Consider the following 18,650-nt stretch of genomic DNA (forward strand, 5'->3'; position numbering starts at 1 on the left):
AGCTTGTTGTTCGGTGTGAGCCAAGGCTCCGTGTTGAAGGCCGTACATTGACCTATAATGGTTTACTTTTATAAATTATTAATTGGATGGAGAGTTGTCTCATTGGCACTCGCACCACTCTTCCTATACTATAACAATGCATGTAAACCATGTAAACTGTTGACAGTGGTCCAACATCAGAATAGATTATAAACTCATCTAAACAAAATGTACATTCATGCATATTAAAAATGTTACTTATGTAACATGTTAAATGTAGACTTATTTAAAACAAGTATGGTAGTTTTTCAAAAATACTAATATGTACGTGTACCATATACAAATTATGTTGAAAATAAGCTTCTTTTGCTACATTTTGTAATATCTCAATGGCATTTGTAAATTTGTCCATTCATACAGATTTAACTTGCATACAAAACAAATCTTCAGATGTCTGGTTGTGATTTTTTTGCATGATTGAAGTATAAAAAGCAACCTCAACCTTAACCACCATTTCCCTTCAGACACAATTTTTCATTTAATATGGAAGAATGGAAGAGATGCTTTTTTATTTTGCATAGATTATGTGAACAAACGATTATTTTTTATTTTCAGGAGATATTTAGTAACCACAGTATAGATGTAAATGTTCGATGGTTAGCAGTTTTGTATTGTAAGAATGGTGTTGAGAAATACTGGAGAAAAACAGCTCCTAAGTAAGTGAAGTTTAAGTAATAAAAAAATGTACATAGAACATGTAAAATATAGCTGTTCTATCTTTTGGTGCAGTACTAGTCAATGAACAGGAAAATCGCTATTAACACTAGAGGGAGTATTTTTTATAAGAGTTTAAATCACAACAGTAAATGTGTTTGCCTTGGTACTTAAAAAGGCATTTGGCTATTTGGTTCAATTTCAAATCAGGATTTGATTTTATTTAAGGGAGGAAAAAACATACATTCATTGACATTAAGCCTATGGTCATTGAGTTTCATTAAATTCGCAATTTGGTTCTATCTAAGTGATATACATCATATTCTGAAGTTGACTCATGAATTTTAATTATTCTACATTTATTACATGAACATGTATCAGGGATGGGGTCGATTACTTTAAAATGTAACCGATTAAATTACAGTTACTTTGTCATGTATGATGAAGTGTTGAATGGTATTATTCAAGCTAGCAAGACCATTTACTTTTTTTGTTATGAATGAAATCGTATAAATTTTCAGTGCCATGAAAGAGGAAGAAAAAGAGTTACTGAAAGAGAGACTTATTTCCAACTTCAACGAACCTGTCCATCAGGTATGATTTGTTTTGTACATGAAAATGATGTGTTCAGAAATATTGTTATCCACTTGCCAATTCTCTGAAGAAAAAAATAGATATAAAACAGTATTTCAGTTATCTATGCTTCCAAAAGCCTTTTTATGAGAATTTTGTTGTCAGAAAGGAAACAAAAAGTTTACTAACTATTAAATGAACATCATATAAGTCTACTATAATTTATAAATTCATATTAAAATAACTTTCAAGTTTGAAGGTCCTTCTGGTCAAATGGTCTTCAACTGTTTTCGTTCTTATAAATCCTTGGCATTAAAATTTTTTGGCATTGAGTGTTCTAGTTGAAGGTAAATCCGGAAAAGCACTTCTGACATGTCAAAATAATTAAAGTGTTGTTTTCATATATTGTACTGTTACTTGTAGTTCATTGTCCTTCACCTTTGTTATTTCGTGGGTAGATATCTCATTGACAATGATAATACATTTTCTATTTATACATTAAAGCTAAAAACATGTACAAATTGATATTATTTAGCTTGAAAAGCAGAAATTTTATACATTTCTAGATATCGTTACAACTAGCTGTATTGATTGCAAAGATAGCAAGAGTGGACTGTCCTAGAAATTGGTCAAGGTTGCTGCCAGTGCTGTTCGAGGCAGTACGCTGTCACGATGAGCATACACAAGAACAAGCTTTACTGGTCTTACATCATGTGACCAAGACATTAGCATCTAAGAGACTACCTGGTGACAGGAAATTATTTGAAGAGGTAACAAAATTATGATGCTTGTTAACATTCCCGAAAACAGTATTTTTATTTTGAATATATTTATTTTTATTTTTATGCCCCACCTCAATAGTAGAGGGGAATTATATTTTCTGGTCTGTGCGTTAGTCCATATGTCTGTTCTGTCCGTCTTTCCCACTTCAGGTTAAAGTTTTTGGTCAAGGTAGTTTTTGATGTAGTTGAAGTCCAATCAACTTGAAACTTAGAACATGTACACATGTTTATCTTTCTAATGTAATGCCAAATTAGAGTTTTGACCCCAATTTCAATTTCCACAGAACATAGAAAATGATAATGTGAGTGCGGCACCATCTTTTATTGTAACATTCTTTATAAAGCACAAAAATGTCAGTATTCACCTCAGAAGCTAACAAAATCTTTAAATAGACTTATTAAAAAGCGATATAGTTACAATACTGTTGTCAGGTCATTAAAGATTGCATATTTTGGCTTTAATATTGATTCACTTATAGGGTGTTTGCATTGGAACTACGGTAAACACATTTATTTAAAAACCAGTTGTTGGCATGACGCAGGTTGTATTCTTCTCATATATGTTATGATGGTATGATACTAAACCCCTAACGGGAGGGATTGTGCCTGATATTCATATGATAAAGACATAATCTTTCAATCAGTGTAATTGAAGTCTGGAGCTGGCATGTCAGTTAACTGCTAGTAGTCTGTTGTTATTTATGTATTATTGTCATTTTGTTTATTTTCTTTTGTTACATCTTCTGACATCAGATTCGGACTTCTCTTGAACTGAATTTTAATGTGCGTATTGTTATGTATTTACTTTTCTAGAGGTATAGGGGGAGGGTTGAGATCTCATAAACATATTAAACCCCGCCACATTTTTGCGCCTGTCCCAAGTCAGGAGCCTCTGGCCTTTGTTAGTCTTGTATTATTTTAAACTTTAGTTTCTTGTGTATAATTTGGAGTTTAGTATGACTTTCATAGGGGCCAGCTGAAGGATGCCTCCGGGTGCAGGAATTTCTTGCTGCATTGAAGACCTATTGGTGACCTTCTGCTGTTGTCTGTTATATGGTTGGGTTGTTGTCTCTTTGACACATTCCCCATTTCCATTGTCAATTTTACTATAAAAAAAGAAGATGTGGTATGATTTCCAATGAGACAACTCTCCACAAGAGACCAAAATGACACATAAATTAACAACTATAAGTCAGCATATGGCCTTTAACAATGGGCAAAGCCCATACATCATAGTCAGCTATAAAAGGCCCCGAAATGACAATGTAAAACAATCCAAACGAGAAAAAAAACGGCCATATTTATATAAAAAAATGAACGAAAAACAAATATGTAACACATAAACAAACGACAACTACTGAATTACTATGGACACATTCTTTTTTATTTTTATCTTCACAATTTTATTTATCATGTTTATTGAAATTCGTGTTGATATTAGTCTTATTAGTGTAGTAAATTTATTTGAATCTGCAGCATGTTGAGGTACTCTTTCAGTATGTCCCTGGCCTTAATTTTATTTCCAACCCATTTGTTTAGATATGATTTCTGAAGCAAGATTGTTTATGACTGAATATTATGTAGGATAATTTAAATCTGGTAAAATATGATGTACCATCTATTTATGGCAATTTTAAGAATAATTGAATTATCTTTGACAAACTACTTACTTTTTATTTGGTAAACAAAAATAAATACTTGCCAAAATATGAAATGTTGATAGATTCTGATAGTAGATACAGCAACCCCACAAAAAACTTTAAAAGAACCAGATATGTGTCGGAGAACATGAAACATTCAGATTACAAACTAATGTAAATGTAAATTGAATGCATGTGAAAATAGCATATACATTTTTTATATTACATGTATTAAAAATCCCAAGCCATAAAAAAATGACCACTACGTATACATCATCTGTAATATAAATAATTTTTACTTACACAGATGTAATGTTTATCAAGCAAGAAGTATAATATGTTACCACAATATTAAATATACATATGTATGTACCTCATTTATTGATTTGTTCAGAAAGTTGTATTAACAAATAGGGTTGAGGATTAATTATAATCTACTACCATCTATTAAAAAATGATTATTATGATACTTTATTTATTATGCATTCAGATTAAAATTTATTTTTTTTATTTTAATTTCTTGTAAAATTTCTAATCACTCTTATCTACCATTTTCATCAAGATTTACCTTTCAAGCTTAAAAATCAATATTTTGAATTGAGACTTAAAGATGTTTAACAAAAATGTATTTGTATGTTTTGTGTCAGCTGCTTAAAGCTATAGATTATATATATATTGACTGCCATTTAATGTAACATTTAGAAAAGGAAATTTATTAAAAACCACTCAATCATATCTTAAAATAGATCAGAGCATGTAATTAAGGTGGTAGGATTGTCTTTCACCATCTTGGATTGGTAAAAAACAGAGAATCTAAGGTATTCAAGTTAGCAAAATTTGATATAGAAACGCAGATCAATAATGTGAATTTGCATTTTAAAGAACAAGTTTTTAAGATTATACCTTATAAATATTTATATTTTTACAAGTGTAGATTATTTTTGGCTTGATTTTTAATGTTTACAAATTACAAAAATTTTAATTTTTTGGTCGTATATTGCTATCACGTTGGCGTCGTTGTCGTCGTCGTCATCGTCGTCGTCGTCCGAATACTTTTAGTTTTCGCACTCTAACTTAAAAGTAAAAGTGAATAGAAATCAATGAAATTTCAACACAAGGTTTATGACCACAAAAGGAAGGTTGGGATTGATTTTGGGAGTTTTGGTCCCAACATTTTAGGAATTAGGGGCCAAAAAGGGCCCAAATAAGCATTTTCTTGGTTTTCGCACTATAACTTTAGTTTAAGTGAATAGAAATCTAAGAAATTTTGACACAAGGTTTATGACCACAAAAGGACGGTTGGGATTGATTTTGGGAGTTTTGGTTCCAACAGTTTATGAATTAGGGGCCAAAAAGGGGCCCAAATAAGCATTATTTTTGGTTTTTGCACCATAACTTTAGTATAAGTAAATAGAAATCTATGAAATTTAAACACAAGGTTTATGACCATAAAAGGAAGGTTGGGTTTGATTTTGGGAGTTTTGGTCCTAACAGTTTAGGAATAAGGGGCCCAAAGGGTCCAAAATTGAACTTTGTGTGATTTCATCAAAAATTGAATAATTGGGGTTCTTTGATATGCCGAATCTAACTATGAATGTAGATTCTTAATTTTTGGTCCCGTTTTCAAATTGGTCTACATTAAGGTCCAAAGGGTCCAAAATTAAACTTAGTTTGATTTTAACAAAAATTGAATCCTTGGGGTTCTTTGATATGCTGAATTTAAAAATGTACTTAGATTTTTAATTTCAGCCTAGTTTTCAAGTTGGTCCAAATGGGGGGCCAAAATTAAACTTTGTTTGATTTCATCAAAAATTGAATAAATGGGTTCTTTGATATGCCAAATCTAACTGTGTATGTAGATTCTTAATTTTTGGTCCAGTTTTCAAATTGGTCTACATTAAGGTCCAAAGGGTCCAAAATTAAACTAAGTTTGATTTTAACAAAAATTAAATTCTTGGGCTTATTTGATATGCTTTATCTAAATATGTACTTTGATTTTTGATTATGGGCCCAGTTTTCAAGTTGGTCCAAATCAGGATTCCATATCAAGTATTGTGCAATAGCAAGAAATTTTCAATTGCACAGTATTGCACAATAGCAAGAAATATCTAATTGCACAATATTGTGCAATAGCAATTAATTTTCAATTGGAGTTATCTTTCTTTGTATAGAATAGTAGTTGATAATATATGTTGGAAATTTGCCAGACATGACTATGATGTCATTTTCTATTTTTATTTGCCAATAACTTTATGTAAATAACTTCATTGGAAATTTGCCAATATAAAATGTTGCTGATGAAGCTTTTTTCCTTATCTTATCTAAAATGTTTTTAGATAATGTATGTTGGACATTTGCCAGACATGACTATGATGTCATTTTCTATTTTTATTTGCCAATAACTTTATGTAAATAACTTCATTGGAAATGTGCCAATATAATATTGCCCCCTTCTGGATCCACCACTGTCTTCTAACATTTTATCTTAAAATTCTACCTGGTAGTTTTCTTTTTATCACACAAAATTGGATTTTCTACGCATAATTAAAATCTGACAATTCTTCACAACCTGTACATGTAGTGTTAAAAAAAGTCCGGAGACCCATACTTTTTATTATATTCTTGAAAAAAAACATAATAGAAACTTCATTTTGAAATCTTACAGCAGATGCAAGTACAAATTAGTGGAAAAAAAATTATGGATTTTGATAAGACAGCCTCCTAAAATTTTGCTACTGCACTTTTTTTCTTTAATAATCTGCAATTCTGAGAAAATGCATGGCGTAAATTATTTATTTAAAAAAAATTCATTTCTCTGGTATCTGTGTCTCAGAGTTAAAGTCATATGAAACCTCAAATTCAAAAAAATAAGCATATGTTTTTTATAACTAAATGGATAGTTTTCATTATACAACTTGTGTACATATACTTTTTTCTGAGGAAAATTCTTTAATTTGTCCACATTTAGAAGAAGTTTACTTATTTTTAATTGCTTGCTTCCAGGAAGCAATCCGCCAACATATTTTCTGTATGCATAGTGACCTAAGCGTGACCCTCCTCGTAAAAATCTGGTGATCGCAATACGCATGGATCTGTCATTAAAATAAACAATTTTTTTATTATACATGTTAAACGTGTGCTCAATACCCATGTTTTTGTTGATTATTTACTATAAGGTGACAATTGGTAAACTTTGGCTTCAAAACACGGCATTTAATGAGCAGCCATATTTGTGAAATCATAACAGACAGAGAGAAAAAAAATTGACGATTACACAATATATTTGCATAAAAAATGATAAAATGTGCACAGAGGACTAAGTTTATGATATATACATGCATTGGTTCAAGAATTGGATAAACATTATTTTTCACCAGTCACTTGTTTCATATGATTTTAAAACAATGGGATGGAAAAACATAGAAAAAAAATAATGCCACTTAAAATAGCCATTAGTCCTGAAGTTGGCATTAAATACAGAAAATTCAATCAATCAATATAATTTTATTATTTATCCTGTTTTTTTCTTATTTGTGGTTGATTAACTTTATCTGTGAAGAAATAGGTCAAGAATAACTAATTTAAGAATTGAAATATAGAAAAATATTTAGAGATTGACTGAACAACACAATATTTCACCAATTTTTGTATTACATGAGTGTATTATAAGTATTGTTCGTTCAGGATTTATTTGAATTCTTGGATTATTTATTCTTTTATTACACTGACCTTAAACTTTGCCATTGGAATACCTGTAAAGAATAATCTGCAAGAAACTATATCTTTTACTGTGAATTCTCAATTTGTTTTGATGCAAAATCATTGACAAATGTCTTGACAACAGCAAGTGTTTTTGAAATTATCATGGTTATTGCACAACAAAAGTTAGAAAAGTAAGTCCATAATTTAGTTTTTGAAAAATCTTACAGCAGATACAAGTACATGTTAATTAATATACTAACTCTCTTTATGAAGATATATAAAAAAAGAAGATATGGTATATGATTGCCAATGAGACAACTTTTCACAAGAGATCAAAAGACACAGAAATTAACAACTTTATGTCACTTGCGGCCTTCAACAATGAGCAAAGTCCATACCACATAGTCAGCTATAAAGGCCCCAAAAGATGTTTGTTTTAATAGTCTTAATAAATGGCCTTGAAATATTTTTTTGATTATATTTCAGTTAACCAATGATGTATTTAGTTTTATCCTTGGTCTTTGGACAACAACCCTGGATCAGTTTGGACAATTAGCCCTAAAACAGAGCGACAACTCTAACAATTCTTTAGATAAAAGTATACTGGCATTAAGAAGTAAGTATATAAATTATTTACAAACATAATAACTCTTTTGTAATAAAAGACAAATAGGGGTATATGTAAATGAGACAGCAATCAAAAGACAAGAATTACCCAAAAGATAGATGCTTTTAAAAAAACAGTTGTGGGTTTGTGAATGCCAACTGGTTATAGAATTGTGCACTGTCTTCCCGTTTGTGTGTCTATCAGTCTGTTTGTCTGTGAGTGCATCCATCAGAAATAGTTTCTGATCTCTAATTTTTAAACCCTCCAGTTAACAAATATATTTTTATGTACAATCTCATTACAGTTTTAAGGAAGCAGACAGCATTTGGATTCAAAGAACCTGGTGAAAATGCAGATGTTAACATTTTCCTCAAGCAAATATTTACAAGATTTAAGCAAATGTTGGATTGCAGTGAGTTATTTACATTTAACAGAGTTTTGGAATATTAAAAAATGTACCCCATGCGTTTTATCAAAGATTTAGTTCAATAGGATACACAGGTTGGGATATTAAGGCTCCAGGTTCGCTACTCAGTTTCAAAATAACAAGCTTTTCATAACACTAGTATATATTGATAGGGGATTATTAAAGGAACTAAAAGAGCAAAAAAATAGGTCAATGCAGGGATCTCCATGGATGAAAATTGAACAATGGAGGAACTTTCACCATTACAAACCGTGTCTACGCTGTACAGTGTAGTGCAATCGGAAGTATTTTATCCCTTCATACAAGGAATAGTGAACATGCTAATTCATTGCTTATTTAAATTATATTTATTTGAATTTTCATTATAGAATAAGAAGTATCAATATTTCATTTATTCCCGTTTTTAACCATTCAAATGCAAAGTCTTCATGGTCCCCCCTTAGTCGAGAATGACCAAAAACTGTCATGAAGGTTCCCATGTAGATTTAATTGTTATGGGGGTTAAAAATCATATGATGTGGAGCTTATTTTTCATGGACACTGTCAAATTCAGAACCCATTACCGGTATGGCTGATTTGCAGCAACAACAAAACGATTCGTATGGGTTATGTAAAAGGTTAAAGAGATTTGTAAAGCAAACGTTGACAAATGAAAAGGTTTTTAATGACTTTATCTGGCAAATTGATGCTGTGCAACATGCATCTTTCGAGTCTGAATAGAAACCAGAAACGCAGATGTATCAATTTGATTGTAATATACAAAAATAATTCGGAATTACAATACAATATTTCTTTACAGGAAATATTTAAGTTTTTACTTTAAAATTTTAAAAGTAATTCTAAATTATCGTTACAGCAGTAGTCGAGTTATTTGCGATGAAATAATATTTACTGTTTTGCGTCTTATTTTGTACTTCTTAAAAAAGGGGGATGCTGATTGCGTAAGTCAAATAAAGCATGTGTTTGACTTGTTAAACTGTTTTCTTTGTAACTGGATTATTAATTTATTTATTTAATCTAAATTATCATAATCATTTGCTGAAACTTAGTTGATTAATTCGACAAATGGATCGTCTATCCTCAGATAGTATTCTCCTGTCTGGTTTGTTGATCTACCTGTACAAGCTCAGGTACAGGCGATTAGCGATCTTAATCCAGATATCCCTCAGGCTTTAGAACTTTATTGAATAATAACATAAAAAGCCTAAGGGTTATGCAATTAAATGCATTTGATTTTAATTGATAAAAAAAATGGGGTCGGGCTACAAAGAATGATGAAGTTTTGAACGATGGTGGAAGACAATTTAACGATAGCGCAAGACAATTTAATGATGGCGCGAGTCATTTGACGATGGCGGGGCGCTATTGTTAAACAGGCCATGGAGATCCCTGCAATGTGCTTGATTTTAAGATAATAGCCATTGAAATTTTGACTGGAAATTTTTCTCTCTTGACTTTTCATAGCATTATCAAGTTTAAGTGCCCAAAAAGTATTAAAAAATGACAAAGATTTTATAAAACATTTACAGATGGCTTATATTTATACATGTATAATATTTATAAAAAGAAAAATTAGGGTCAATGGGCAAATTTTTTTAATGCATTCAAATGAATAAAACCAGAGGATTCCGAAAATCGTGACTAAGATTCCAAAACATGACAAGTGAACTTCCTTAAGAACAACATTGGTTCTTTCTCTCATTTCAGAGTTAGATCTGTTTGAAAAATCTTTCTTAACAGAATTACATCATACTTTATAAAACAAAGCTAAAAGCATTTATTCAATTTATTGAAAATCATAAATAATCAGTATAGAAAAGTGTGCTGTTGTTGCAAACAAAGTTTGTTTATCAATATTTAGGGATATTATGCTATATTGGTATAAAGCTTTGTTTGTATGAAACCATAGTAATCTTAATATTTTTTGATATTCAATGAAAAATGAAATCCAGCTTGTCTTCATCAAAAGTTGTAGTTGGGGAGATATAGTTATGCCTTTTTCAATGTCAGCATAAAGAATTAGAATATATATGCATGTATACTAAGAAGAAAGTCCCAGGGAAGATTAGCATTTCTTAGTTCCACCTTGATATACATGCATTTATACCTTCTGCAGCTATTTATATTTACTGGTATACTTATTTGTTTTACAGGACAGAGTATGTGGGGCAATCACCAGGTGATAGAAAAATGTGAAAAAATTATTATCCTAATGACAAAAGTGGTAAGTTACAATGACTGACACAGGGGAAGTAATTTATTTTGTTATAAAAATTTATTTTAAGAACTCTCATACTTTTAGATTATCAATTAGTTTACAAACTTGTAGGATATTTTCAACTACAATCTCATTGATAGGTGCGATTCCTCAATAAGTTGTAGCTATAAAATATCTTCGATATTGATGACAATTTGTTTATCAATGTCTTCCAAGGCAAGGTCAATAACTGAGGCTTGTGATGTCATATATTCTCTTTCTTCCCAAGTAAGAAAAAATATGTATCACTTAACTTGAGTACCATGTTCTGAAAAATAGTCAATAAAATATCAATAAATAAAGATACTATTTCACAAGATTCAAATGAAAGTATTGTCATCTAGTTATCTATTTAAAATTGTTTCAGTTTGGATCTTAATTATTTTTCTTCACAGTTTTTCGTGTATGTTGATTTATTTTTAAATACATTTTACCCCTTGTAAATACATTTAATTAATATTGAGGCACCTTGCAGAATTGTGGCCTATGTTGATTTATTTGTAAATACCTTTGTAAATACATTCAATTAAAATTGAGGCACCTTGCAGAATTGTGGCTTATGTTGATTTATTTTTAAATACATTTTACCTTTGTAAATACATTCAATTAAAATTGAGGCACCTTGCAGAATTGTGGCTTATGTTGATTTATTTGTAAATACATTTTACCTTTGTAAATACATTCAATTAAAATTGAGGCACCTTGCAGAATTGTGGCTTATGTTGATTTATTTTTAAATAAATTTTACCCCTTGTAAATACATTCAATTAATATTGAGGCACCTTGCAGAATTGTGGCTTATTTTGATTTATTTTTAAATACATTTTACCTTTGTAAATACATCAATTAGAATTGAGGCACCTTGCAGAATTGTGGCTTATGTTGATTTATTTTTAAATACATTTTACCTTTGTAAATACATTCAATTAAAATTGAGGCACCTTGCAGAATTGTGGCTTATGTTGATTTATTTTTAAATACATTTTACCTTTCTAAATACATTCAATTAAAATTGAGGCACCTTGCAGAATTGTGGCTTATGTTGATTTATTTGTAAATACATTTTACCTTTGTAAATACATTCAATTAAAATTGAGGCACCTTGCAGAATTGTGGCTTATGTTGATTTATTTGTCAAATACATTTTACCTTTGTAAATACATTCAATTAAAATTGAGGCACCTTGCAGAATTGTGGCTTATGTTGATTTATTTTTAAATACATTTTACCTTTGTAAATACATTCAATTAAAATTGAGGCACCTTGCAGAATTGTGGCTTATGTTGATTTATTTTTAAATACATTTTACCTTTGTAAATACATTCAATTAAAATTGAGGCACCTTGCAGAATTGTGGCTTATGTTGATTTATTTTTAAATACATTTTACCCCTTGTAAATACATTCAATTAATATTGAGGCACCTTGCAGAATTGTGGCTTATGTTGATTTATTTTTAAATACATTTTACCTTTGTAAATACATTCAATTAGAATTGAGGCACCTTGCAGAATTGTGGCTTATGTTGATTTTTTTGTAAATACATTTTACCTTTGTAAATACATTCAATTAAAATTGAGGCACCTTGCAGAATTGTGGCTTATGTTGATTTATTTTTAAATAAATTTTACCCCTTGTAAATACATTCAATTAATATTGAGGCACCTTGCAGAATTGTGGCTTATGTTGATTTATTTTTAAATACATTTTACCTTTGTAAATACATTCAATTAGAATTGAGGCACCTTGCAGAATTGTGGCGTATGTTGATTTATTTTTAAATACATTTTACCTTTGTAAATACATTCAATTAAAATTGAGGCACCTTGCAGAATTGAGGCTTATGTTGATTTATTTTTAAATACATTTTACCTTTGTAAATACATTCAATTAAAATTGAGGCACCTTGCAGAATTGTGGCTTATTTGATTTATTTTTAAATACATTTTACCTTTGTAAATACATTCAATTAAAATTGAGGCACCATGCAGAATTGTGGCTTATGTTGATTTATTTTTAAATACATTTTACCTTTGTAAATACATTCAATTAAAATTGAGGCACCTTGCAGAATTGTGGCTTATGTTGATTTATTTGTAAATACATTTTACCTTTGTAAATACATTCAATTAAAATTGAGGCACCTTGCAGAATTGTGGCTTATGTTGATTTATTTTTAAATACATTTTACCCCTTGTAAATACATTCAATTAAAATTGAGGCACCTTGCAGAATTGTGGCCTATGTTGATTTATTTGTAAATACATTTTACCTTTGTAAATACATTCAATTAAAATTGAGGCACCTTGCAGAATTGTGGCTTATGTTGATTTATTTTTGAATACATTTTACCTTTGTAAATACATTCAATTAAAATTGAGGCACCTTGCAGAATTGTGGCTTATGTTGATTTATTTTTAAATACATTTTACCTTTGTAAATACATTCAATTAAAATTGAGGCACCTTGCAGAATTGTGGCTTATGTTGATTTATTTTTAAATACATTTTACCTTTGTAAATACATTCAATTAAAATTGAGGCACCTTGCAGAATTGTGGCTTATGTTGATTTATTTTTAAATACATTTTACCTTTGTAAATACATTCAATTAAAATTGAGGCACCTTGCAGAATTGTGGCTTATGTTGATTTATTTGTAAATACATTTTACCTTTGTAAATAAATTCAATTAAAATTGAGGCACCTTGCAGAATTGTGGCTTATGTTGATTTATTTTTAAATACATTTTACCCCTTGTAAATACATTCAATTAATATTGAGGCACCTTGCAGAATTGTGGCTTATGTTGATTTATTTTTAAATACATTTTACCTTTGTAAATACATTCAATTAAAATTGAGGCACCTTGCAGAATTGTGGCTTATGTTGATTTATTTGTAAATACATTTTACCTTTGTAAATACATTCAATTAAAATTGAGGCACCTTGCAGAATTGTGGCTTATGTTGATTTATTTTTAAATACATTTTACCTTTGTAAATACATTCAATTAAAATTGAGGCACCTTGCAGAATTGTGGCTTATGTTGATTTATTTTTAAATACATTTTACCTTTGTAAATACATTCAATTAAAATTGAGGCACCTTGCAGAATTGTGGCTTATGTTGATTTATTTTTAAATACATTTTACCTTTGTAAATACATTCAATTAAAATTGAGGCACCTTGCAGAATTGTGGCTTATGTTGATTTATTTTTAAATACATTTTACCTTTGTAAATACATTCAATTAAAATTGAGGCACCATGCAGAATTGTGGCTTATGTTGATTTATTTTTAAATACATTTTACCTTTGTAAATACATTCAATTAAAATTGAGGCACCTTGCAGAATTGTGGCTTATGTTGATTTATTTGTAAATACATTTTACCTTTGTAAATACATTCAATTAAAATTGAGGCACCTTGCAGAATTGTGGCTTATGTTGATTTATTTTTAAATACATTTTACCCCTTGTAAATACATTCAATTAAAATTGAGGCACCTTGCAGAATTGTGGCCTATGTTGATTTATTTGTAAATACATTTTACCTTTGTAAATACATTCAATTAAAATTGAGGCACCTTGCAGAATTGTGGCTTATGTTGATTTATTTTTGAATACATTTTACCTTTGTAAATACATTCAATTAAAATTGAGGCACCTTGCAGAATTGTGGCTTATGTTGATTTATTTTTAAATACATTTTACCTTTGTAAATACATTCAATTAAAATTGAGGCACCTTGCAGAATTGTGGCTTATGTTGATTTATTTTTAAATACATTTTACCTTTGTAAATACATTCAATTAAAATTGAGGCACCTTGCAGAATTGTGGCTTATGTTGATTTATTTTTAAATACATTTTACCTTTGTAAATACATTCAATTAAAATTGAGGCACCTTGCAGAATTGTGGCTTATGTTGATTTATTTGTAAATACATTTTACCTTTGTAAATAAATTCAATTAAAATTGAGGCACCTTGCAGAATTGTGGCTTATGTTGATTTATTTTTAAATACATTTTACCCCTTGTAAATACATTCAATTAATATTGAGGCACCTTGCAGAATTGTGGCTTATGTTGATTTATTTTTAAATACATTTTACCTTTGTAAATACATTCAATTAAAATTGAGGCACCTTGCAGAATTGTGGCTTATGTTGATTTATTTGTAAATACATTTTACCTTTGTAAATACATTCAATTAAAATTGAGGCACCTTGCAGAATTGTGGCTTATGTTGATTTATTTTTAAATACATTTTACCTTTGTAAATACATTCAATTAAAATTGAGGCACCTTGCAGAATTGTGGCTTATGTTGATTTATTTGTAAATACATTTTACCTTTGTAAATACATTCAATTAAAATTGAGGCACCTTGCAGAATTGTGGCTTATGTTGATTTATTTTTAAATACATTTTACCCCTTGTAAATACATTCAATTAAAATTGAGGCACCTTGCAGAATTGTGGCTTATGTTGATTTATTTTTAAATACATTTTACCTTTGTAAATCCATTCAATTAGAATCGAGGCACCTTGCAGAATTGTGGCTTATGTTGATTTATTTGTTAATACATTTTACCTTTGTAAATACATTCAATTAAAATTGAGGCAACTTGCAGAATTGCATGACCTGTATATATATATCTAGTGTGAATGAAGATTATGGTATAAAATAATGAATTGTCACTTCCTTACTTTAAGACTGCTGCAAATGAAAGGAAAAAGGGCAAAAGCATATTCTAATGCAATTAGTTTGTATCAATGGTTTTGATTGGATGACAGTTGGCGTAAAATTATCTATCTCCTTGTCTGTAACTAAGGTAGCTGATATTTTGAATTGCTGAATGTATTGACATGTGTAATTTCTACAATAATAAGCCATAAAACTCACATGTTGCACCTAAAAATCCTCTTTTTATCAAATTTTATTACATTCTGAAGCGGCACAGAAGCCAGTAAACGCCCGGTGTTTATGTTTGACGCCGGAAGCATACCTATGACGTCACCTAGTGTAGGGACCAAAGAAGATAACATATTTTCGCGGAATTTTCTTTAATGAAGATTTTACACTGAAATAATGATTGAAATTTAATTATGAACTTGTTTTGCATTAGAATAGAGATAACTGTATTGTATTTGAAGCTTTAAGGACGTCCATCGGTAGTTTTACTGTTGCAAATTTAGTTTACCTGGCGACGCGTAATTAACATGATTAAAATTATCATTTACTTTCAGTTGTTAGATTTGGTTGATATGCATCCTGTTACATTTATACCATTGATAAGACCATCATTAGAGTTAACAGTAGCTTATAACTTCTCAGAGTCAGAGAAAGGTAAGCAAATATATTGTTTCCTAGTTTGTTTTCTGTTCATCTCCAAAATATTTTGAAATGCAAGCAGTTTTACATCATTGCTGTTGAATCTACTATGATTTGTTTCTGTACATCATTCAGGGCTTCGGAATTATTTTGTAAATTGACTTACCCACGGGCAAGTTATCTTAAAATTTTACTTTCTCGCATCAGTTTTCATTTTCACTTTCCCATTCTTATTTTTTTTTAATTAAAAAAAGGCTAATTGATGAACGAACAATTAAATAAAATCCATAAACAACTTTATTTGTGAACATACAACAGGTTTGACTACATTACTATTTAATAATTTCCATTTCTTAGATGAATCAGTGTAGATATAGTATTTATGCAAACTCATGGCTTCATGACCTCCATTGTTGTTTACTGATAAGTTAATAACAAACTACCACTGTATATGCACAGAAGCAAGTGATTAATTCAGGGAACCAGTTTCTATAATTGAATTTGTCCAATAACTGACTTTTCTCAAAGAAGAATACAATGCACCAGAAGGTGCCTCGTAAAGACAATTTACTTTCCCAAAGGGAAAGTGGTACCTCAGTTTTCATTTAGTTACCCTAAGATTTTTTTTCTTTCCCCAGTAAATGGGAATTCCAAAGCCCTGTCATTGTACATTATCATACACCTGTAAGTTATATTTTTAAAGCATTAATTGTCAGTAACATTATTACTGAAAGGTATCAGGGCCCAGTATTTATTGGAATCATCTTGTTAAGTCTGTTTGCTTACAAATCAAAGATGCACTAGTTTCAGAGTTGTCGTTGTAGTCCAACTACTGTCTCAATAACTTGTCAACATTGAGGCTGTGGGTTTTAACCCCGCATATGGCAGATTTACTCTGCTCTAATCTTAATTGATAAAGATAGTCAGTTTTTTTACCCAAGGTTATGGTTCTCTTCACTCTGCATGCACCCTGGCTTCCTCCACTCATGAAAACTTACCACCACAAAATAGCCAATAGTGCTGCAAGTAGCAAGTGTTCTTTTTAACCAAAAAAATAAAGAATATGCATAACATTTAAAAACAAACAAATCACTCAGTGATGACAATCTGATAATTTGTGTTCAAAAGTTTAATTCATAAAAACAGTGTCACATTATATTTCTGTTGCAACTTCATTTCAACAGTAGCTAAAGACGTCTATTGATAAATATGTATTCGATATTTGATATTTCTTTTGTGATAGATGGCAAGAACAAAATGAGTTTTATCATACAAACTTTTTCTAAAGAATTACTTTTAACTGTTTTATATTTGTAGGTCTGTTATTTGAGAAGTTTACAGTGAATTGTTTTAATTTGATGAAGTCAATAGTACTGTGTGATATGTATAAACCATTAAGGAACTCATCAGGTATGTTGGAATAACTAATTCTTTTTATTTCTCCCCACCCTGAAAAGTTTTATATTGCAAACCCAAATTATATGTTAGAAACTGAAATATCAAGATTTACTAAGGGAGATAATTTTATATGGCCTGATTGAGATACCTATTCAAAGAAAAGTTATTTTCAATTGTTTAATCACAAGAATCTACAAATTAAATGTACAACTAAGCTGTTTTGGTGCAATGGCTGACTGTTAAACCATTAAAATAATGTAAGGCATTGTAATTGTAAAAAGTCACTAGAACACGACTGCGAAATCGCGGGCATTCAGAGCGTAGTTTAAAGTATGTAAAGTGTTGTTGGAGGAATTTTGTAAAATACTGAATGAATGGAGAATTTCAGCAAAAGTATCATAAGTCATAGGTTATTGGGGACAGGAAAATGTTTTTTTTATCCATCCACCTTTATTTCCAAAGTTCCTAATTTTTGGTTTTCTATCAATTTCAATATGAACGTACATTTAGTATGTTATGAACATTTAAGTAAGGAGCCTGTAATTCAGTGGTTGTCGTTTGTTTATGTGTTAAATATTTGTTTTTCGTTCATTTTATGTACATAAATAAGGCCGCTAGTTTTCTCGTTTGCATTGTTTTACATTGTCATTTCGGGGCCTTCTGAAGCTGAGTATGCGGTATGGGCTTTGCTCTTTGTTGAAGGCCGTACAGTGACCTATAGGTGTTAATTTCTGTGTCATTTTGGGCTCTTATGGAGAGTTGTCTCAACATGGCAATCATACCACATCTTCTTTTTTTTGTAATCAATGAATTTTGTAAAAGATTTAATGACTGGAGAATTTCAGAAAAGGTATCAAAAGTTCACATGAATAATTTTAGCGCTTATCTGTATATTATGGACATTCATTACTATATAGATAAAGTGTATTTACTTTCGATTCTAAGTTTACTAATCGATCCATGGTGGTCATTGATATAGTATACAGACCCTGTCTATTTAATAAACTCTGTGACCGCCGTGGATAGTTAACTTGAAAATGAAACCAGTTAAAAATTCTGAAAATACACTTTATTCGTAGTATATGTATGTTCAAAGTATACAGAAAAACGCAAACCGCAAACCGGAAGTATAATCTGACTTAAAATTTTGTCCAATGAAGGGACAATATCTGGATGCCTTTTTTCTCGTTTTATCTCCCAAAATAACTCAATCTGAATAATCATATGAATGGATA

The 18,650-nt window shown here is 30.0% G+C and overlaps 1 protein-coding gene across 1 annotated transcript in view; it reads left to right on the forward strand.

The window, feature by feature from the left end:
- LOC143072478 (importin-11-like) overlaps window positions 1-18,650 on the forward strand; it is a 75,866-nt gene that overhangs the window by 10,061 nt on the left and 47,155 nt on the right. Inside the window, exons 2-9 of the mRNA XM_076247404.1 lie at window positions 595-695; window positions 1,215-1,287; window positions 1,833-2,036; window positions 7,877-8,006; window positions 8,302-8,409; window positions 10,578-10,648; window positions 15,933-16,032; window positions 17,335-17,427. Coding sequence (XP_076103519.1) covers window positions 595-695; window positions 1,215-1,287; window positions 1,833-2,036; window positions 7,877-8,006; window positions 8,302-8,409; window positions 10,578-10,648; window positions 15,933-16,032; window positions 17,335-17,427 — 880 coding nt within the window. The remainder of the gene's footprint in view (window positions 1-594; window positions 696-1,214; window positions 1,288-1,832; window positions 2,037-7,876; window positions 8,007-8,301; window positions 8,410-10,577; window positions 10,649-15,932; window positions 16,033-17,334; window positions 17,428-18,650) is intronic.

Source organism: Mytilus galloprovincialis, chromosome 4, assembly GCF_965363235.1.
Source record: "Mytilus galloprovincialis chromosome 4, xbMytGall1.hap1.1, whole genome shotgun sequence".
Taxonomy (NCBI): domain Eukaryota; kingdom Metazoa; phylum Mollusca; class Bivalvia; order Mytilida; family Mytilidae; genus Mytilus; species Mytilus galloprovincialis.